General features: G+C 35.6%; 2 protein-coding genes across 7 annotated transcripts in view; one reads left to right on the forward strand and one right to left on the reverse strand.

Annotated features, from left to right (window-relative positions):
- The window catches only part of LOC145944121 (uncharacterized), a 399,257-nt gene that overhangs the window by 44,594 nt on the left and 330,142 nt on the right, over nt 1–24,521 (forward strand). For all 4 annotated transcript variants that reach the window (XM_083052242.1, XM_083052238.1, XM_083052240.1 and 1 more), the window contains one exon: nt 11,541–11,656. In XM_083052242.1, coding sequence (XP_082908368.1) covers nt 11,541–11,656 — 116 coding nt within the window. The remainder of the gene's footprint in view (nt 1–11,540; nt 11,657–24,521) is intronic.
- Ndg (Nidogen) lies at nt 1,916–22,854 on the reverse strand. Of its 3 annotated transcripts, XM_083052212.1 has the most exons (21): nt 22,568–22,854; nt 13,064–13,342; nt 12,685–12,890; nt 12,517–12,608; nt 12,095–12,241; nt 10,814–11,047; nt 9,856–10,384; nt 9,490–9,656; nt 9,041–9,169; nt 8,853–8,951; nt 8,160–8,327; nt 7,385–7,522; nt 6,014–6,139; nt 5,442–5,564; nt 4,767–5,110; nt 4,054–4,390; nt 3,530–3,758; nt 2,992–3,167; nt 2,742–2,850; nt 2,532–2,650; nt 1,916–2,345 (listed from the first exon to the last, which is right to left on the reverse strand). In XM_083052212.1, exons 1-21 carry the CDS (start codon nt 22,784–22,786, stop codon nt 2,209–2,211), a joined length of 4,107 nt encoding a protein of 1,368 aa, XP_082908338.1. In that variant the 5' UTR covers nt 22,787–22,854; the 3' UTR covers nt 1,916–2,208. The 3 variants fall into 3 exon arrangements, with proteins under 3 accessions (XP_082908338.1, XP_082908339.1, XP_082908340.1); XM_083052213.1 differs by lacking the exon at nt 7,385–7,522 and having other exon boundaries at nt 22,568–22,853; XM_083052214.1 differs by lacking the exons at nt 5,442–5,564; nt 6,014–6,139; nt 7,385–7,522 and having other exon boundaries at nt 22,568–22,851.

The following is a 24,521-nucleotide window of genomic DNA, read 5'->3' on the forward strand; positions in this document are numbered from 1 at the left end:
AACAGATTTATCATTTATATACCATTATCATTTATCATTTATGCGCAAAATATTTTTGAATCGTAAAATTTGTTGAGAGGAAAGTTTATGTTGTGGCCACGGTTAAAGTATAGTTATCTAGTGATAGAACATTGCGTGTGGGTGAGTATTACAGCCCAGAGCGGGCATTCTTATTGAAAAGCTATAGCGCGATAGTCTGATCGAGCACCTGTCGATGGCAGACTTTGGCCAGCTTTTTCCAATCCGCCCAGGCATTCAGCAGCTGCCGATCACCAGAAGCGATGCTTATTTGCGTAGCAAGCTGCGGTTGCGCGTACGATGATCAATTCGAACATTAACAGCGTTGTCGTTTCAATGGAATTCAAAAAATGCGACAGAATTAAAATATTCAGCATCTAAATATGGACATTTTTTAGACTCTAAAAACTTTATAGGAAATGCTATTTAAATTCTGAGAAAAACAACCAGATAAAAGAATTGGATTCAAGATTCTTTTAAAATGAAATAATTCTTAATCTTGGCGTAAACGTAAAAATCCAATTTTTGTTTATGCACGTAATTAATAATTAATTAAAGATTAAAAATATGAGAAAGAAAGTAACATATGATTATTCATAACTAAATAATTAGTTTTATCCAACGATTAATATGTGTATAAGATGCTTTTTTATCTTATCTTTATTTAAAATAATTTTTCAAAGCTAAATGTATAAGATAATTATTATACAATTATTATAATTTTTTGTTTTTTATTTTAATTTAATTATTTTAATTTTAAATGCTGATTTTAAAGGTATTTAATTTTTTTATTTTATTTTTATTTTTAAAGTCACTTTATGTAGTGACAAAAATGCTGTCAAAAGAATGTCATATGATCTCTTCCGCTATTTATGTACAGCGCGTTGACTTTCCGATTTATTTTAAGTCCTCTTTCCCTCTACATGGTTTTGCGTTACGTAATATCGTTTTCGTAATATCGTTTAAACAATATCGTTGAAAAAAGAGTTCATTGACGAAATAATACTTGTGTTTATTTTGCACCAAATATATGACGGTCTACTGTAAATACGATTTTCCGACGAATACTGAGAGATTGCCGCTCGTTTACGGCTACCTTCCATTTCCAGAATTCTACCATTATTACGACGCGACTAGAAGAAAGATCTCTCGAGACGCATTTCCAAGAGATTCTTGTCGCTTCTCTGTGCGAATCCATTGGAGAGCACCAAGCCCTTTGTCGGTTTTTGAGGTCGTCGTTTTATCTCTTCCTTATATCGTCTCTTCATTCCCTTTCCGCCGTATCGCTCTTCGATTTTCCCACAACCGATTAAATATCGCGTTCTCAAAAGAAGTATCTCGCATGAAAATATTCGGTGTATCACATTGAAAATGTTGGACAGATTCTATACCTTATTTTTTAAGATCTCGTGTTAAAAATGTAAGTAGATACATCTTCCATTTTTCTAACTTGAGAGCAGAGTGTTTTATTTAATCAGCTATGGTTTTATGGATGCTAACTTATTATATCACGCAAAAATGTTCAAGGAAGAAATAAAGCTAGTGGATTTGCAACCGGCTTAGAGAAAAGAAAAATTATACTTACATTTGGTTTTCGTTTTTCCTTTACATTTTTCTTGCAGACAGCAAAGTTTTTAAGTATTTAAAAACGTTATATAAAATTATTAATATTATATGTGGGAAATTACGTTGTTGAAATTATACGGTACTTGTAGCTAATTGGATTTCATTTCTCGCTGCACAATGATAGAAATAATTTTTAATATTCGTAGAGCAGTTTTATATGTATAAGAGATCTTTCGCAGAGTTTTCACTTTTCTTTTTTATATTTCATTATGAAACTAATCAGGCGAATAAACTCGGAACGAGAAAATGATGGAAATAAATAATATGAATATTACGTTGTAAAGCATCGCTCGCTGCTTCCTTCAATTTTATTAAATAAGAATCAAATCGCAGTATAGCTTGTATGCGTCGCGACTGATTTAGATACAAAAGTAGATGTTACTTGAGGATGTCGATGACTAATCCTAATATTACGATTAATGTTATAATTTACACTTGATCTAGTGGTTATTTATAATTTTAGCTCGACGTGAGCGCCATGACGCGAGACTTTCTTATCGGCTAATATCGAACGCGAGACAAGATTTTTTAAAATTTCTTTTCTTTACGAGATTAAGGACGGATTTAAGACGGATAACGGGAATCGGTGCAAGTTTCTTTCGCGTCGTTCGCGCACGCACACGTCCTGCCACCCTGGCCGTCCGGTAGACAGAGCTGATCCTTGTTGCATCTTCCATTGTCATACTGGCACATGTTGGTTACTGCACGAATAAATAAATATTAAGTCGTAAATATTAATAAAAAAATTTCGGACGATATATTAAATTGCCAGAATTCATTTTTAAAGAAAATTAATCTTTATACAAGAGTTTTGTTAATTCTATTTTTGACAAAATTTGATTGGTAAAATTTATATCAAGATATGTATTTATGTAGATGAAATTTACTTCTAGGGCATGACTCGGGAACGACCACAATGCCGTATAGCTTTCCACTTCCACCTGGTGGAACAGATAACGGTGTGCGTCTTTCGCCATTAGTTTTTATGCCGACTTCAATCTTGTTTCTGCAATGCACAAGGAGCGTAATATGAATAAAAGCTCTTTCGGATTTTATATTTCTCTTCTATAGATTGTCGTGACGTTTTATTGCCTTACGTTTTCCAGTCGGTCCAATAGTAATAATTTTGAGATATTGCCAAGCCGAACGGATAAGTAAGTTCATTAGCGACGACGTTGACTTTTTTGCTATCTATTTCGATGCAGCCTAAGAACAAGAGATTATTTATTATCTCGGAGTAGCAAGCTTTGCAGTAATGAAACATATCGCATCATCTGACATTTTCTTGCTTAAGATTAATGGAGATGCTATTTCGACGTGTTCACATCGATTAAAATCTATATTTACTTATCGTAAACGTCCCGGCATCGGCCCAACAGAGCTCATCCGTCGCCCAATCGATACTTAATGAATTTGGCAGCTTAACGTAATCACCCTGAAGGAAGATTGCTCGGTCTGTACCATCTTCGTTAGCCCACTCCAATTTTGGAGAGGCGCGATTCCAGTCAGACCAAAATATTTTTCTGAAATGAAAATTTAAATAACTTTACAAAATCACGTTAATAATCTTACAGATCAGTAATTTAAATATAGACTTTTAATGAGATTATAAATTGAAAATTATTTTTTAGCACGTCTTGCTATTTTTATTGATGAAAATTAACTTGAAATTATTCGAGAGAATCTATAGACATAAAAGAAAATATGAAAAAATTGTAGTCTTCTAAATATGCAGCGAAAAATAATTTAGAAACTCAAAGAAATTGTCATCGTGCGAATAATGTACTAAAAAATGATTATAGTAAGAGGTCGAAGAGGATTTTGAAGTACGAAAGAAATTGAAAAGTTTTGCAAATAGATTTTCTCCGCTCTTATATATTCTTACCCTCGATATGGATGAACAGCTATTCCCCTTGGATTGACCAGTCCATCGGAAACGAGAACTTTGCGTTTCTTTGTTACAAGACTGGCAACCTCGACGGTCGTCTTGCCTGAATCGGTCCAGAAGATGTTTCTCGAGACCCAATCGACCGATAGTCCCTCGGGACTGCTAACTTTCGGAATGAATGTGTGCGTCATCGATCCGTTATAAGATAGTTCGACTATTCTGTTGCCTGCGGGATAGATAGATAGCAATTTTATTCATTGTAAAAATATCTTCTTGCATCATTCGCAATTATTTTCTTAACATATCGACAATTAAGAAATATATATATATATATGTTCATAATATAAATCAATTTATCGTATTTATTATAGACTGTCTTAGAATTTTCGGTTCTTTATTAAAAAATGAAAGTATTATTTTGTGAAATAATGATGAGAGAAAAATCTAGAGTGATTTTAAACGCACGGTATTGTGGAATAAACTCGAAGCAAATCGACTTTTGAATACAAACGAGCAATTACCAGTAATATCGCTGGAGTAAGCTTTGCCGTCGAGGCAATCGATATCTAGAGCAATCGCCATTTGCGTGTAAACTATGTAGATGGGATTTCCTGGATTCTGTTGCGTAGGCACGAACGGTATTCGATGCGTGGCCATTCCTTGGTTTACCAGCAAAAAGTTGGAGTCGTGCCTCGGCCGGTGTTTACAGTTTACACCGTCGCCGATGTAACCCTCGTTGCAAACGCAAGCAAATTGATTTTCGCCAGCCGATACACATGTTGCATCCGGAGAGCAGAGATTCGGGTCGCGTCTGCACGAGGTGTGCGGAAGACACGTGAAACCGTCACCGTAGTAACCCTAAAAGCGGGACAAGATTATACGATCATTCGCATGTCACGTTATAAATCGCTACGGCAAGAGAGATAATATTGCCGAAAAGTATTTTTGAATTTACATTTTCACCCTTTATTTTGCGATCGTATAAAATTTTTACGAATAAATTTATTTTGCTCTTTCTCTCTCTCCCTCTTGAGTGGATAGCCGCGTGTATCAGATTCTGCTAATTTTTCATTATTAATATTTAAAGTTGACACACACATTATAAAACGCAGTTACCGATAATCACGTATAGTATTGGACATAATGCAGCACGTACGAGTGTACGACACGTGCGGCGATAACAAATTCGATTATATCCTATATGATGCGACGTGTGATACGCATCTGTACGCACCGGTTGACAAATGCAGGCGAAATTCGCGGACGTTTGATTGTATCCGCAGACTGCGTTTCGGCCGCAGTTATTCAAAACGTTACAGCCGATATGATCCTCCACACATTGGCGCATACCGTCGCCGTGATAGCCGCTTATGCAGACGCATTTGTAGCCTCCGTCGCCGGATGAGATGCACTGCGCGTTGACATGGCATTGAGAAGGATTCGTCGAGCAATCCGACAGCACGCATCGATCGTCTACCAGACTGAATCCGGGGTTACAGGTGCACTCGTAGCGCGAGCTTATGGGGTGGTAGGTGCACCGTTCATTCTCCTCGCAGTCGGAATTGTCGTTGCACTCGTCTAAAACGCAAAATAGTCACCAGAGAAAATGTCAGTTTGGCGCAGTCTCTGGTTCGATTCGTATTATGCAGCTTACAGCTTTAAAAAAAAAAAAAGTCAACGTGTGTGAGTTTGTGATATCGTCTGAAATAATTACTAATTAAACCGAGAGTTCGAAGCTGATTGTGTGTGATTTTTCGATTTACATGTAAAGGAGGCGATATGCATGCACGGTAGAAATCGCCGATTTCGCCGATTCGAAAGAAAGGAATCTGCATTGACATTCCGAAGCGCGTCGTGCGCGAAACGAGTGAAACAAAAATTAAAAAAAATATAAGGATAATGAAAGCACCGATAGGGCTGCATGTTGTTCCGTCGCCTTCATATCCTGGATTGCACACGCACTTTGCTAGCGGTTCCTCGTGCTGGCAAGACGCATTGGGGTCGCAGATGTCCACTTCCAAGCAGGATATCTCTGCGCGAAGAAGAAAAAAATCGTACCGTTGTATTATTATTAACGTTACCTCAATCCTCTCTTTCGTGATTTAGACTTTTTCCTCAGGAAAATATAATTATTGAAAGCAGAAGCATCGGAAAGCGCACTAGTGTTTCGAGAAACAAGATATTCATTTTGAATTCTATCGACAATTTTTAAACTAAAAGAAAAGTATTGTGATTTAAAAGATCTTTTTATTTTTTTACAGTTGTAAAATGTATTTCACGAGTGTATATACGGAATAATAATTTTAAAATTATATATATTATATATATATACATGTAGGTACATATATTATATAAATTTTATATATATATGTATCTACCATATATATATATCGCAGAATTTAAATTGCGCTTTCTAACACAATAGTTGTCATTCATTAATTAACTTGCTAAATGCAAATGCAAGATGCATTTCACACGTACCTGTCTTGGTGCATTCCATACCGTCGCCCTCGTATCCTGGATTGCAGCGGCACTCGTAATCACCGGTACTCGTCACGTAGATGCACTGCGCGTAGGGATGACACCTGTTCACCACGTTGCAAGATACTGGACACAAGCGTGTGCGCGATTATGATACATTGCACGGCAAGCGGCGACGATAGCTGGCTGTCCCGATAGCGAGACCGAAAAATTTAATGGAAACGGCTAGATTTCGCGATGTTATGAACACGTCTTGATCAATAAAGAGTTAGGAGCTAATTAAAGGAATTTCATTAATTAATTTTTCTGCTAGTTATGTCTAAAATAATTCCTAAAAATTTCTTCGAATCGTTGACAGATATATATCAGCAATTCTGGGAGACATGTTATACAATATTTATTTCGTATCTTTGCGAATAATTGATCTCGGTAAACAGATTGAGCGCAGCGTTGCGTGAGATGAAAGTTTCGAGAGAAAATATCGTTCAGAGAATATTAAAGTTGGTGCATTAGTTTTTTATCGCAATCATCAGAATGTCAAAACTTATTTTGATATGTAGCTTGAAGCATCTCGAATAAATATCGAAAACATTTTCTGAGCAAAATAAGCATTCGTCTTGAAATCATATAAGTTATTTTGTATTTCATATCCGTATATATATATATATATATATATATATATATATATATATATATATATGTATATATTATATAATATGAATATTTCAAGAGAGATGAAATATTACTGTATTATTTACAACATAAATAGTAAAAAGGTAAAAGTTTAATGAAATTGAGATATTTTAGTAGCACATTTGAATACTTTGATCTTGTAATTTTTTCTGAAGGGAATTGCATGCACTGCAGACATCTTTCCTAATTTTCCGAGATAATCTTCCGTCGTACTGTTCACTAAAAGGTTGCGCATCGCAAGTTTCTGAAAGTGAGTTTAAGGACTCGGAAGATGGCGAAACTTTGAGTATATATTTATAGAACAAGTTTCTTTCTTTTCCCCTCTTTTTTCGCCCTTCGAAAAACTCGAGATGTGAATTTTCGCGAATTTACATTGAACTACGTAAAACGGGAATGTTATTAACACATGTCAATTATACATTTATCTGCAATTTCGTTTTTGTTACGAAAACGTTTAACTTTTAGTTCTCGCACAATTTGCGAGCCCGCAAGCGCTTTGATTAATTAACGAGATAAGAGATATATCGTACAATATAATGAAATTAAAATAGTCGTGCGAAAATAAAAGCAGCATGCGTCATCGTAGCGAGCTCGTTAATGAGGACGGTATGCAAAGCGGTTTGACGTTCATTAATGAACATAAATAGCTTAAAGCCAAGCAGTGAATGCTCGTCGTACGGTTAGATCCTGATGGACCCATCGTGTCGTGGTGGTATCCTGGCAGTGGAACGCAAATTCGTTCCAAATGGTCGTAATCGTATCCCACGGGACATATGCAGACGTCGTCGAAGCATTCCGGGAGCGGATGTGCCGATACTAAAACGCATTATGCATCGACGAACGACGTTCGACGCGTTAATCTTGCTTGTTATTAAATACTGATCGCGTCGCGGGGAAGAGATTCAACTTATTCATGTTAATTTATTCGCATGCAATCATTCGTTGCGTAATTCTTGATCGAATTATTATTTTAATTCTCAGCTATATTTTAGTTTTCGCGTCTAATTGAATGATCCTCGGAAAAAAGTGAATGTGACGCTTTTGTGATTTATCATATATTTAGTATATTGATATAAAATTCTACTTTCATTATTATATAATTATTTTTTTTATACATAAATTTTTAGATGTGTATATTTAAATTATACACACATCTAACAATAAAATTTATTCCGAGAATCTTCAATTTTTTAACGATGAGAACACATATCGACAGAAAGAACTGCAATAATACTCAATTAATTATTATTGTGCAATCAAATAATTATCGATATTTAAAATTTCTCCATGCAAAGCATGCTATGCATGCTGATATGTAAAACAGCGTGCTACATATTTGAATAACGGAGAGAAATTGCATCGATTTTATCCGTGCTAAAAACTTTCACGTTTCACAGAAAGTCGCATTTAAAAGCCGCCATATGATATACTGATTATTTTCCGTGCAACTTACAGTCTCGATAATCAACTGTCGTGTACTCTCCCTCTTGCCTCACGCAGACATGGTTGCGGAATTCCCAGCCGCTCGGACACCAACACACTTCAATCAGACACTGCGGTTGCGGTGGTTGGTCTGTTGTGGTGGTGGTATCGGATTCGGAGTAACAAGTGTATCCATCGCCTGTAAATAATTGCATATGTGAATAACAGACAGAAAATACTCTACATATTGCATTGAGGTATCGCGTGTGTGCTTAAAGTTAAAGCGATCACTCGTTGCTATATTGTGCGACAAATATTTTCGATTATGGCTCGCAATTTTAATTTAATGACTTTATTTCTCAAATCAAAATTTTTGTATTAAAATTAAAATTCGCGATAATAATCGACGTTATAAAAAAAAAATTATACGAGAGATATTGGCACGCAATTAAAATTACGAGAAACAAAAGAGATTAAAGGGGAACATCTGTCATGAACTGTCAAATAGATGTGTAGCTTGCGCTAAAATATTACTTTCTAATATTAATGACTTTTAATGATCTTCTAATGATCTTCTAATATTAATGTGTACGTATATGAATTTGCACTAATTTACATATATATCTTGTAGGATTTTTGTATATATATTTTTTTTTAATTTTTCAATTTTTTAAAAATTATTAACGGTAGAGGCAGATATTTTTTTCTTGAACTCTCCACTCACCGACGTAACCGGGCATGCATACGCAAACGTGCTTCTTCCTATTTCCGTCAAAACTGCAGAGCCCGTAAGGCGAACAGTTATCTTCCTCGTTACAGGATACTGCAAAAGTAGTTTTCGTTTTTGTCAGCAAAAATACGATAAACAGAGTTTTTTGCTACGCAGTCTATTGTATCTGGAAAACATTTTACCATGCTGTGCGGAATAACAGCCTTGTTCTGTTTCTTCGAAACCAGGCGCACAAATACACGTAGGTGCACCTCTGATCATTGCACATTGTTCGTAATCTCCGCAGCGAGTATCCTCGCAAGACGGCAATCCTGCATGACGGACAAATAAATTTTTCGAATATAAAATTAGATACTATTGAGCGTATTAAATAACTGAAAATTGAAAGAGATTATAAGTCTAATTTTAATATTTAACATATATGAAGATATTTTTGAAATATATTTCTAAATATTTTCAAGATTGAAATTAAATTAAAAAATAGGAACCGAGAATATTATCAAATGTCAAGATTATTTTCGTCGCTATCAGCAGTAAGAACTTGATCGACTTTGAAATGTTACCACAGTACGGTAATTGTGATCTTAGAATACAATAATTTATATTAATATGATACACAATGTGCAATTACTTTCACAAACTCGACCGTCTCCGGTAAAACCAGGTCTGCATTGACACGTATGACTGCCTTCTTGATTGATGCATTGAGCGTCCGGAGAACACATGTGATTACCGGCTGTACACTCGTTCACGTCCACGCAAATCGCGTTGCCGTCCTCCTCGTATAGATATTGATACCTTCTCTCGCGAGCAATATAATAAATGCATCATTGATTTTTAATTAAAGAATCATAATATCACATACATTGATGCCAAAATTGAGACATATTTTAAGAAGATATATCTCCCACACATATTCAAAGAAACTTTTTTTTTAATATCTATAATATTAAGATTTTTTGCAAATCAATTTTATATAAAAAAAATCAATACTGACCCTGTGTTGCACACACATTTGAAACTATCCCCATCGACTACGCAGGAGCTGTGATCACCACAAGTCTGTCGTCCTTGAATACACGGATCCTCTTCCTCGAGAGGCGTTATCTTAGTGTTGACGGCAAATCGTATGATGCCCTCGGTTGCCTCGTAAGTAGTGATGCCTCTGTAAAACTTCAGCCTGGTCGTGTTATCTTCGGGATCGAAGATACCGTACGGGCATTCCTGATAGCTAATTATCTGATCCAGCGTGAAGGTGATTTCCCGCTTGTCTCCGCCACCACGTACTAGTTCGCAAGTACGTTCGCTTTGAGAACGGATCAATCCCGGTTGGGCACGAGTGTAGAGCTCATCGTAATCACCATAGTCCACCCTGGTGTCTTTTTCGAGATGCGGCATCGTACCTTTGATGTCCGCTTCCATCTTTAGTTGACCAAAGACGTCCAATCCGAGATAATTGCTGCGTATCGTCACTTTGTCGCCGGTTGCTGGAAAGACCAGCTCCGCCGTGTGATTAAATAAACCACCTGTGTGTGTGGAACAAACTCGTATGAATAATCGTAAATCGCGTTTGACAACCTTGTAAATTTTGTGAATCAAATTAGCGGAACACAATACCGCTCGTAATCATGCTTTTTATAAATCTAAATTTGAAAGTCGCGATTATTATAATTTTTAGAAAAATTTCGCGTAAAGTTGCTTATTGCTTTCTTTAATATTGTTAATATAATAGATAGTTTTTTATTAATTATTAATTTGTTTAAAAACATAACATACGCTTCCTTTCTCTCTCTCTCTCTCTCTCTCTCTCTCTCTCTCTCTCTCTCTCTCTCTCTCTCTCTCTCTCTCTCTACTTCTCTTTTAATGGATGAAGAGATCAAAACATACTAACAATAAGATATTATATCTGATCAAAATTGATTTTTGTGAACATTTTGCAATATAAAGTTACTTGCCTGTAAGTTCGTATCCGTTTTCAGTATCGCTAACAGGTTTCGCGAACAGCCAACCGATTATACCGCCCAAATTGTTTAGAAGTTGAAAACTGGCGCCGATTTCTTGAGGCACTCTCGATAAAGCGGTATATGTTCGTCCATCTTTGGTTTGCACGTAACATTGAAGATCTCTTGAAGGGAATTCCACGCCATTGAGCGTGCCAGATATTCGACCAATAACACGAAGAGGCACATCTAAAAATTATTTTAAAAGTGTTATTATATTTTTAAATTTTTATTATATTTACTAATTTTCTATCACTAGAACACAAGCGCTACGCGCGCGCCATTCCTCGATTTTATATGAAAAAGAATGATATTTTTATATAAAGTTTGTTTAAACTTGATTAATATTTTTTGTCGAGTTTAAAGAATTATAACATATTATTTAAAACATGATTACTTTAATTTTTATACCAAATTATTATTTTAAAAATTAATTAGCAAATTGACGCTTTAATCAGCTGATATCTGTCAAAAAATATTAATAAAGTAAAAATTTGCTAACTAAATTTCAAAATAATAATATATTATAAAAATTAAAATAGAAATATGTTATAAATAAATCACGGCGCGATAGAAATATAAGAAAGCATTTTAATATATAATATTTGCATATAACATTTCCAGAATTATATGAAGTAACGAATTTTATTCATTTAATATTTGCATTTGTACTTTGTTTCAGAAAATCCTAGGAGAAACATTCCGTTCTGCCGATTTCGCCGATTATGGACACGCAGATATCTTGCGGATATCTTCCAACATCGCGGGATGGATGGCGAGACGGCGATACATCAACCGGTGAGTTTTCTGCATTTCTTAAGAAAAAGCGTTGCATCTTTTTCTTTATGCAATTATCGGTAGCGATACTTCAACGCACACAATTGTGACGCGATCATCAAAGAGCCGCGCGGTTTATTTCAAGGTATATCGCTGTCTTTACGATGTTACCGTGAAAGTCGTAAGAATCAGTCTCGTAAACTATGAATAGATCAGAGAGCGCACTCGAGCAAACGCAGCTACTTTCTGCGATGCATCTATTTGTCCTACGCGAGAGACGACTTTCTGCGTATCTTTGTCCGCGTTAGACGGAGCGTCGTCGGGAGTTCAGAGGGGAAACGTTGAAAGATTCCTTCTTTATCCCTGTTTCGAGAATACTTCAAAGGCCGCGTTTGCATGCCATTAGCTCGAGCTTATCTCGCGAGTTTTCGACAATCGCCGTTGTGATAAATTGCTCACCGTTTGGCTGGCAGGATTTCCCGTTGCCGAAATAGCCCTGCTTGCAGCTGCAGCAGAATCCGATCTCGTAATCGACGCAGGTCGCTTTGCTATGGCAAGTGGTAGCGCCGCTCCTGCAGCTGGCCGCTTGATGCGTAGTCATAGTGTCTAAGAACGTATATTAATTATATTCATTAATTATAATCAACGTCATAAGATGTAGGAATAATATCTAATTTGCGCGCGAATCTTGTCGCGCGTGATTTACAAATTATATTCGTGAGATAAAAATCTTAAATAGAATCATCTTCAGTTTTACATATAAACGTATATTAATATATATTTTTAAAATAATTTTTTGAATATTTTTTAATTTTTTAAATTAAAAAAAATATGTATATATTTTTTGTATATTTTATTATATGATTACTTTGAACTTTTACCTTCGATGTTGTCGGGAGTCCTTATATTTTCGCCTTCGTCGATGGGGCCGACTTGAAACAGCCATTGGCCAGGCCTATTTACATTCGACCACCTGAAAACAATTACAAAGACCCGTGAATACATCGTATATGAATATAGCCAACGCCTTTGCTCTCCCCATTACTCACTTGTCGACATTCTGAATTTGGTCGGTGCCCGAACCCCTCAGGGTATACATTTTGCCGTCGCTCATGAATCCTGCCTGCGCTTTGGCATCTGGGAGCCCGCTGGGATGCGATTCACCCTGAATCCACTGTATACCATTTTCCGGGTATAGCAGTTCAACAAAGGAGTGCGAACCGTTGGATGATATAGCGACTTGATAAGTATTCACCTGAAAGATGAGACTCGATGAAAGTTATTCACGTTTTTGAGAAAACTTATTACACGTTTATTTACTTTTTTATTTTCTCTGTGATAAAGACGTTTAGCTTTAAATATAACTTTACAAGAGAAAAAAAGAGAATACTTTTTTTTCTTAATGTCTTACGCGAAGCAACAACTTGCCTTATCGTTACGCTCGTTGTAATAACCAACTTTCTCCCAGGTGATCAAAAAGACGTGCGTAGGTACGAAGTCGATAGCGTCCTTGAAGGCGCTTCGAACTAGTCCTCCGGTTCTAGCGAGAATTTCGGGAGAATCGGTTTCGCTATAATAAACCGTTCCCGAACCTCTCGTGTCGACGTGTGTGTAGAGAGGCGCGATTACTGGATCATCAAGAGGGAACGCGATGTTGAAGAACCTTTGCATAGCCCTCAAAAATGAAAGAACGCCATTTCCATTTACCTGAAACCAATTTTCCAGCTTTGACGTTCATTAACTGACCGGCTTACATGACTACGCCCGGTTTCAATTTCACGTTTAACGAGAGTTCGGAAGTATTGGAAAATTAGATTATTTATAGAGAGAAATGATAGAATTTATAAAGAGAAAGAAAAGAGAGAAAGAGAGTCGTTTCCAAAGGTTCCATTTATTTATACGATATATAAGCACAATTTAAATGTTCATATTTCTTATAATTACTTAAAACTGAAAACATTAATATGAGAACGAAAAAATTAATTCGACAGCGTTTAATTTAATAAATTTAATAATTCTTTTATTGATGCAGCTCTACAGCTTTTATTAATTTTAACTTAAAACAGCGCTCGAAAAAGAATGCACAGTTCGTCGCGATTTCTTCGTAATGTGAATTTTTCGATCGCATTGATTTAGTCGCAGCGAAGTATTATTATATGTTAATTTCGATGCCACGGGTCGTACTTGCGCGTACACAGCCGGCACGTGATAGTAAATCAAATCCCGTCTAGTAATGCGCGAACGGCGGAAGATTGGCCGGCGTCAGCAGGTCAGCGGGTAAATCGTTGGCACGAGTTGTCAGCGAGAAATCCGACAATGACATAATTAGGAGAAAGGGCGGGATGGAACAGGATTCGCATCCTGCGTCGTTGGTTCACCGCGATACACATGTTTACACATATACACATATGTACGTGTTAATGAGCGAGCGCGCGAGAAGTCATTCACCCACTGACGCACTCTCATTGGGAAGACAGCGTCGTGTTTGCGAAAGCTTGCGAAGGAATTGCGATGATCTCGTTGAGAGGAACTATCGGTGAAAATGACAAAATATATTCGCGGGATATCGATCTTTTTTGAGAATTTGTATAAAAACAAAAAATTTTATACGTCTAGTAGTTGCATTATTCGAGAATTATTGCATTCAATATTATCGCCAATATTTGGTACACATACATATGTATAATCTTTTAAAGATTTAAATCTATTATAATTATATCTTTGTATTATATAAAATATTTAAATATATTTTATATTTATTCTCTATAAGATATTTTTATATCTCTGCATTATTTTTTTATATAGCAAAAGATACAACACTACTTTAATCTCCAAAAAAATTGATCCCTTAAGAAGAGCGAAAAAATAAAACTTTAATTATTCCTCATTATTCTTTGGTATCATTTTAAAACGGAAAGGAGCAGTCGACTCGGTCGTGTTATCCTTACTGGAGCCGCTGACTTGTTTCGTCAATTGGCTAAAACGAAGTGCGCCAAACGTGCCACTCTTGCTTCACATTCGACACGATGCACTCCTCGTGCAGTGTCGGGTCGCAGCTGCTTCTCCGTAAGAAGCGACTTGTCATTAAGGAGACAAAATTAAAACTTCCCGAAAGAGCGATGCACCCGTCCTAAATATTGCGCTGAGAAGAAATGATTGGCGTGGTTCTCACACTACTCGCTTTTAGCGTTTCAATATTACTTAATCTTGGAGTTAAGAAAGTACAGTTGATATTATATAGTTATTATATATTCTATTGTTTTATATAACTTCATTTTTAATGCAATTTTAAAATGTTTGTGTGTGGTGTGTGAGATTTTTTATGTTAATTATATATATCAATTCTTAATTTTTTTCAGGATAGAATTAATTAAAAGGGAATAGGATAATTAAAAGGGAATAACACTATAAATTTATAAATAACTTTTCTGAAAGTTTTCAAAACAGTGCGTTTCCAAGACGCAGAAATATTTTCATTCTCTTAACATCTTTTACGAGAATATTTACATCTGTCCAGTATGGTTTCGCATTTCATTCTCACGTTCTGATTCATGAACGTTAATTCTTATGCGCCACTCAAAGTCCAAGTTGGAATGTCCGTTTGCTCAAATGACCCATATTGTTTTCACGTGAGGTTAATATCACGGGCGCCGCATCAAATTTAATGTTCTCTCTCAGTCGCGCACCATTAACAAGCGACCCGATTCAAGTGAATTGACACGAATTAGGGCGACAAAGTAATAATTCTTATTGCGGCGTTATTCTGACATTAGACTTGTTTCATGATTTTGTTGCACAGCATAATTATTTATTATTTCGCCAAATTAAAAGATATATGAATTAGATTTGTTGGCTGTATTTCACCCTAACATTATTTTTATAAATACAATCTTTTTACAAAAGCAAGTTATTTATTGCATTAAGCTATTTTTAAAATATGTCACATTAAATTTATTATTGTTATAAGAATATTTGAGGAATTACTGAATAAATTAGATTTTATTTGTTTGTGCAAAAATCTAACGTTAGAGAATAACATGCAAATTAATCCAATACTCAATTAATCCATATACTCTCATTAATTGTATAAATATCATTTTAATTACATTTAGCGAACACATTATATCTGTATCTGACGAATTTACTAGAGAATTTCTTAAATTTTTGTTTACAGTTATCAAAATACCATTCGCTCGTTTCCGCATATTAAATACGATTGCAATTAGCAAACAAGCAAAAATCCTCCAATTTTCGATATTCAATCAATATTATTCATCCTGTTATATATATGCGAGTTTATAGACCGATAATCAACATTGGTTATCGAGGCTCCAATAATCGATGGCTGGAGATGTCAAGCCAGTATTGATAGTCTCACTGAAGCCTGTCTGTATGATCGGACATTTTGACATTCGCGTAAGTCAGCTAGTGGGAAAGTTCGGTCCGCTATCATCGTCGGGGCTATCGTCGAGGTCGTAGGTCAGAGCCGAGCCGATGACACATACGCACACACATATGGTGAATAGCGGGAGAAAACGGTGAAAATAGATAACGCGGCTTGTGGAAGTAACTGGAGGGAATCCGTGCTGGCTGCCGACTCTCTTCCTGATATCGTCGATAACGTTCTAGTGTTTCAACAGAAATAATTTGAGATCGGCTCTCACATATATCGATGAATATTTCAATATCGAATGCGGAACTTTTTATACTGAGAAAAAAATTACGCGATTTTTTTTTTTTTTTATTGGGAATTATCTCGTAATTGATATGTATTGTGTGTATACATATTTAATTACTAAATATATCGTTAAGATAATATATAGACCAAATTAAATTAAAACTGCAAATTAATAATTTACAATCACTTTAATGCGACTTATGTTTTAAGTATATTCTACTTTTCATTCTTAAAGTTACATTATTTTTTCAAGTATTCGAAAATTTTTGTCTTTATTAATTCTGATACAATATTTCTATTTTTTGTATAATATATATACAAATATATAATGTTATCAATACATATTAAAAAATAATGTTCTCCATTATGAGATAATATAATTTCAAGGCTATATATATAAATTAAATTATTGCAAAACAGAATAAAAAATATGTGCACTTGTGCAATTTGAATGCGTTATTTATAGATTTCCCAACTTAAAGAATTTATTGTCCAAACATCTGTTGGATCACAGCATGTATTTTGCGCGAGAAAAGATGCACAATAATTTGTGATTTTTATAACGCGATTTATTGCGATGAAAAATATTTCTATTATCTGTCATTATCCGTTGAAACGAATTTCCATGGTGCATCTCGATGATGCATAAGCGCTGTTGAACGCCTCGTTCGCGCAATACGTCGGGATGAATGCGTCGAATTCGTATGCTAATCGCGGGACTTCGGTGTTAGCCGCAATAATCTTGGTGCGTGTGCAATCGTCGTAACATAGTAGCAGCTGCGAATCAACGATGACAGCGAGAGATACATACGATGCGGCGATGGTTTCGGTAACGCATGCCGCACGCGCTAACGCGATCGCGCAATCGGCCGCAATCATTTTGATGACTACGAATCGTCGACGATAAGCGGACGAAATGGAGATGATTGTTGTGTAGGCAGGTCCTTTAAGTAGACCGTCTTTGTTCGTGGATACATCGCGATATACATCTGTGTCAATCGCGATTTGTCACTGACCTGGGACCGCATAATAATGATAATAATTCACCAAGAAAGATCACCACAGAGGAAGCGCTCTATTGGAATGTCGGAACTAATTCTCTTCAAGTACTGTTTAGGCAGCTATAAATTTTGTACTTCAACCTTGATTAACTTTTATTAATGCTAATGATATAAATTAAGAAAAATTAATAGTTTTCTGTTAATAAGTTTTCAAAGTAAAATTGTTTCTATATCTCTTTTAGGATAGATAACTATTCTAAAAAGTTGCGCTTATACACAGTTTGTCCTGCTGATAAATTATCTAAAATTATATTTTGATATAACGTATCTATGATAGATAGACTTATTACATGAAGTAGCTTAATAATTTTTTTTAAGAGATTATTTTTTATATATTTGAATTTATATAAAGGAAACATTTAGCAGAATATATTGCAAAATAGTGCAATAAAACATTAATTATTGTTTGATCATATTTTAAACGAGACTGATTATATAAACGAAATTTTTAAATTCTTACATAATTTCTCTTATGACACATGAAGCAAAATTTCTTTCTGTCAATTAGTTCACTGCCGTCTGCTTTTGCGTTTACATGCGGAAGTCTCTGCGTGCTTGAATTACACTTGGCTAGTTTTACATGGCATGCTCGCTTTCCTCAACATTTCCAACAAATTGCACGCCTACAAAGATATTTGTCTGCCTACTAAACGTGCGCACTGAATTGAAAAAGGCTGGTAAAAACTGAAATACAATCGTACAAGAAATGAGTACAGCAACATTCTTTTACGAAACCGTATTTAATTTTCTATGAATGATTTCAAGGTTACGAAAAGATATGTCGTAATATCGGAAGTTCGTAAAAGGGAAAAACGGAAGAAACGGTAATGAAATTAATTGAGAATTTCGTGCCGAGTCTAATTGAACTCTACCGGCGATGACGAAGCCGACGACAGAGCCGATCTAGAAGAATCGCGAGCGCGGAATTTCGTAATTCCTCCCACTAATTTCCCACTAAATAATGTGAGAAAAAACTAATTGCACAGCGGTTGCATCGCAGACTGGCTGTCGTATTACACTCTATCTTGATACGAGCGCTTGATTTAGTGTAGCAAGAGAAGTCTTTCTTTCATTAAGTATTTTGTACGAATTTATATTGCAGAGGTAAAAAATACGACAGAGCTATAAAATCTATTCTCAACGTGATATTTTTACAAAGAATCAAATAATGTTAGGTTTTACGGAACGCGTAAATATTTTTACAATGAAGTGTGCGGTTCTCATATAAAGACGCAGGTGCAGGAAACACATCGGTATGATCTTTTTCCTCGTGCAACTTAACTAATGTGAAAAGTTATCAAGATTAATGGTAGCTATTTACATATTCGTAATCTCACGTGGTGTTAATGGGATTCTTACGATCAATATCGTCAAGTGAATGTACATTTGTTTGCAGAATAGCGCTGTAATGATCATTTTTGCGCTCTTTTTATTTCTATTGAGACATTAATAAAACACAAATGTATATTATTATTAACATTATTTTTTTAATAACATTAAATAAATTTTGACTATGAAGTCATAAATTAAAATAAATGTATACACGTCATAAAACGCACATAATATTAGATACAACTTATAAACACATATTAGATTCTAAATTAAAAATCCTTTTTTCTGTCATATTTATTGTCCTTAGCTTTCATTTTTACATTAAAAGAGGGAAGAATAACATCGTGAGTTTTTTTAAATTCATAGATTTTATATTTTGATGTACGAGAAGTGAAGACTGGAACTATGTAATGCTATGCTGCACGCTCAGAGCACGTGCGTTACAGTAATGTAAAAGGATACGATTATGGGTGTGCGTATTGTTGCAATACCTGCAAAATCGAATCTCCCATTCTAGGCTCTTAATCCGCCTAGTCTCTCACAATTATCCGTCATTACACTTTACGCCCGTCCGGCTGACTAGCCGGCCGAGTTTCTGCGTGTGATTCGACTCGTCCCTAAGCGAGCCGCACGTACGCACGTCATCAATAATGCGATGATGATTTTGCGGACGCTTGAATTATTGACGGAACACGATGAATGGAACGGATCACGGCGGATCATGGCTCTAATACCGTGCTTTGATAACGGCAACTGCGAAAGTCATACCAATTCGAAAATGAATTTCGGTATTGAAATTTGAAAGCTCCTCCTGTCGCGTATAGCCTTGCTTAAAATGGAATATTGTAAAATTTTAGATTAAATGGAATATATGGGATATATTATTGTTAAATTGCGAACAATTTTGTCAACGTAATCTTGTTATAAATTAAAAAACATATAATTAATTCTTAATGCATTTTAATAAATGTATATTTTAATATTTACATACACACACACACACACACACACACACACACATGATTTTACACATTTCACATATTATATATATTCGAAAGAATACTATGAGCTTTGAAAAATATGTGTGCGTGTATATGAGTACTAGATCAAAAATATAACACTTGCAATTAAAATGTTTTGTATATATATATTATAGATTGATTGGTCATGGTTTATTAAAGATACTCGATGCTGTTAGCCAAGGTTGTCTAGTGTGTGTGTCTCAATAGGAAAACTATTTTCCACTCGAGAAAATGTTGATAACATGGGTCCGCTCTATGTGGAGGCGTAAAATGCATAAACGCTGTTATGCATGACCTCATGCACCTTGATTCACAATAAATCGCTTCGGGAGATGAATCCTTCGCTTTAATCTGCACGAGACTAGCACATAATTAATGTTCATTCATATCGCCGCCTCCGCAATAGTACGATGATTCGCAGAAAAGTTAGATCACACGACCTGTCCTGCGGGATTTTTCTAATCGATTGTCGGTTTTCACGGTTATTTAACATTGCGCTGTCTGTGTTTGCGCGATGACTCAAGTGCGTATCAAGATCTTAAGTATCTTTCTCATAACTAACAAGGAAACGGCCGGAATTGTCTCTCTGCGTTTTTGATGACCTTCGGATAGAACAGCTTAAAATAAGAGACATCTTAATGGATCTATTTAAGCAAATAGACAAATTCTAGAAGCCATTTCGTTGTATTTACCCATTTAAGTGAATATTTCGTAAAATATAAATATATATACAACATATATATGATTATGAAATGCTTTCAGCTAGATTTTGAAAACCCGCTGCAATCATTAAAAATTTGGAATATTGTTTAAATTAAATAAAAAATACATGTCTCTTATTTTAAGCTTCTTCAATACATCCGAAGCTGATTCAAATCGTAGAGGAGCCCTGTATTGTATGTTCCTGCAACGCGCACTTCCTCGAGACACACGCTTTCGCTTACGGCCGAACTTTCGGCGCGTAAACACTACTGGAATCTTCTCTTGGCGCGCTTCGCCTTGGCTCGTCTTGGATGCGCGTTGCATCGTCTTCCGGTTCGCGCGTCGCTCTCTCGCTCGTTCATTCATACAAATTAACGGGCCCTCGTAAATTGTACGCGATGAGCAACGCGGCGCGTCCGTCGCAATTAAGCGCGATTGTGCCGCCTAGAGAGTCACTCTCGTTCGTCATCGCGAGAGCGCAATGAATTCGTGTCATGCCAGAAGATGTTGACCGGATTAGACCGCAAGCCGAATTGAGAGAATGACCGAAAGCGCGCGCGGCTTCGTCATCGTCTACCACGCGACAAATTGATATTAACCGAGGAATTACGCCTAGCCGCTCTCTCGTCTCGCCGTCTCGGAAACTTTTTCTAGACCGGGCCGTAAATTGAAGTTCGTCACGTGGAGAGACTACGTTAAGTTTCCTAATCTGTGAGATGTCTAAAAAAAATTTCTAACTTTTTGTATCTCCGCGAGAAAGAGATAGGATAGGTAGATGTCACAGGGTGTAACATCATTCTTACTCTTCTCATTAATGAATTTATGAGATATCCGGAGAAATTTTTAAAACTTTTTTTGTAGTTGAGGGAAATAGTACGTGGAGGGAAATAGAATATATAGATACTGCGCGCGTAATGTCATTCTTTAGTGTTCTTATTAATAAACTTGATGAATTTAGATAAATCAACTCTAGGTTTTGACATAATCATAAAATTGTTTATATAGTATTAAAAATTAAAATTGACAGAATTTATAAACAGGCGATATTTTGATTTTTATTTTATTCTTACTTTAACTCAACGGAATTTTAATCTTTAAATTGCGATTAAAGCATAATAAATATTAAAAAATTACAACAAATAATGATTTTCTGTGCAATTTTTACTAACCAAGTTATTTTATTTTATGTTTCTTGGAGAATCACGGTAAGAAAGAAAAATTAATACAAAAATAGAATAAAATGATTGAATTACGCATGCGATGATTGATCATATCAACGTCATATCAAGTAATAAAAATATCTAGTTGTAAATAGGATGTAAAAATATTGTTCACACATGACATATAGATTTGCGTCGAGTTATCAAGAATATTTGCGTTTTTCTCGAACAGTGTTTTCCACTGACGATCAGTTTGCACAAACGTAAATACAAAAATAGCAGACTATCTAATAATAACTTCTTGGCGCACCCATATTTGCAAATACAAATAGCAGAACTAGTGTCCATATGTTAATAAAATTTTTAATCCAAATTATATAATTATATAAATAAGTTATTATTGCTAGGATTTTAATAACTTTCTGTTTCTTAAGACATTTGTATCTGCAAGAGGCAGAATACGATCTTAGAGAAATTTTTACATCGTGTATAACTTCTAATTATTAAATTAGGAATTGTGTTTATGTCTCATAATTAAGGTATGTTAATTATGAGAAGAAACTTTTCAGGTTACATTCTTATTTGTTCTTGTTTGTTTGCAAGACAAATCGTATTAGTAGTTCATTGGAAGTACATTCTTGTTCTATTCTTTCAGTCTATTTGTATTTATATGTGCAGTTACTTCATACGCTGATTCTGATTAGCCGATTAAAATTAACTATTTTATTACAGCATTAATTAAATTTTACTTATCCTACAATTCTTGTTATCGTATTAACGAATGAAAAACAAGACTTTTTTTCGCAATACACCCATTAATATCAATAAAAATATATTTAAATATAAATTTTATATTTGTTAAATTCATAGTATAAAAAAGTATTTGCAGTCTAAACTGTTTTTAGCATTTGATCGAAAAATTACATCCGAAACATTGAAGAAAATATTAAAAAAAAAAAATCGCTATCGGTACTCACGAATATGGAGTTGTAGATTTTATCGTAGAAAACGATGGGAGTTTTGAGGGTCGCCTCCGCGGATATCAGCATCCGGTTCGGGTCGCTCTCGAGGGCCAAGGAGCCCGGACCCGCGTATTGATACAGATCGTTTTTGGACAGGGCGGCGGTGTAGGGCGCGATTAGGGCGAGCGCGAGGCCCAGCAGGACGACGCTCCAGCGTTCTGCGCCGCGAGCCATTCTCTCGGACTGCCTTAACGCTACTGCTGTTCGACTTGGCCACGACGTCTCTTCTCTTGTCGCCCCCTAATCGTCTTTGCCCGCCGCTGCTCCTCGACCGGCTGCGCGACCGTATCCGAACATATATGAAACACCACGCTCACTTCCCGCGCTCGCTGATAATTTCGTGACATCTCGCCCCGATCCCCACCTCCGATTCCGCCGCTAATAAGCTAAACGTGCAATCGAGTATATCTCGAATGTAATTCTCCAATTTCTCCCTTTTTTCTATCTGTAAATCGTTGCTACAATGATCATTCGACGTGACGATGTCCTATCGCGCGGAAGTATATCGAAGATCGAAGCAAATTGATGAATCTGACGAATTTCTTAATTTTTTCGGTACGACATAAAATATTATATTGAATTTATTTTCTATAGCAGTCGAGAGTAATTTTTGAGAAATTCAATATTATATTGAATAAGTGATGACGTTCATGTAATCTTATGAAGTCTTATAGAAGTGAATACGGAAATCACAGTCGCGTGATCGCACGCACATTATAATTTATTATTTAGAACAAATTGCAAGCACTGCAGATTTGTTCGAGAGTAGCTTTGTTTTATTTATAGAGCTAATTCTTTGATAATCTAATTAATAGAATAGATTAGTCTTAAAATAATTCTTACGTACAGAAATAATTCTTATGTATAGAAATATTCAGGATTATTACATTATTATCTTCGTACATCTTTTTTACATAGTTGTGTGAACGCACAATGAAAGCATTATCATCATTTAAATTAACAATAGCGATAATATTTATGCGACGTATTTTTTCGCACATGCAAAATTATAGTTGATTCAATTGTATCCTCAGACCATTTATTCAAATGTCGAGATTTGCGCTATTACGTGATACACATTGTAATCAGCGTGTGGATTTTAAGGATTTAATTGCGACCATAATCGTATTTTATCAGTGACTGGGATAATTGAGCTGCAAGGTTATGCATCCCGCAGCTAAATTGGCTGACATTGCTGACGCAATGATTTTCGAGTCATTACTTTGTATGCTGACTGCATCGCATCCTGCATTTAAAACCGATAGAGAGATTTCATGTGGATCTTTATTTTTTTCGTTCAAATATCTATGAGAGTCTTCTTTACGTTACATTTTATGTACATTTTATTATCGCAATTTTAATGCATTTAATTTCAGCTTAATATTATACAAACATAATCGAAGTAATCATTTACTTATCGTAATCTTATCATTATTGAGAAAAACACGACGCTACAATAATTAGTCAGCTTGTTACGCATCGATTAATTAAGGTAAATTGACATTTAAAAATTGCACTAATTTTTGTTAGAGCGTTCTCTCTCTCTCTCTTTCTCTATGGTTTTTTTTTACGTAAATCTTTTATTATTACGCTCGATCATCTGTCACGCAATTTCTCCGAGACGGTACGCGATTCATCTTGAACGTCGTGGCCATCTTCTGCGCGAAGTTTCGCGTGCAGTTTTGCGTTGTGAAACAAAGTATAAGCGTCGACGGATAAACGGAGGTGGACCTACATTCGCATACGCCGCCTAGAATTGCGTCGCGGCCTAGAACGTCCCAATAAATTGTCTCAGGAATTCGTCAGGGTCGCTCTCCTTCTTGCGCTCGTTTAACGTATGACGGTATATGAGCCGCTTATTTTGGAAGTGGCGTAAGTCACTTTGAAAAATAATAAATTCGAGACTCGT

This window comes from Prenolepis imparis, unplaced genomic scaffold, assembly GCF_030444845.1.
Source record: "Prenolepis imparis isolate NDT839.2.m4 unplaced genomic scaffold, iyPreImpa1.0 SCAF_12, whole genome shotgun sequence".
NCBI lineage: Eukaryota > Metazoa > Arthropoda > Insecta > Hymenoptera > Formicidae > Prenolepis > Prenolepis imparis.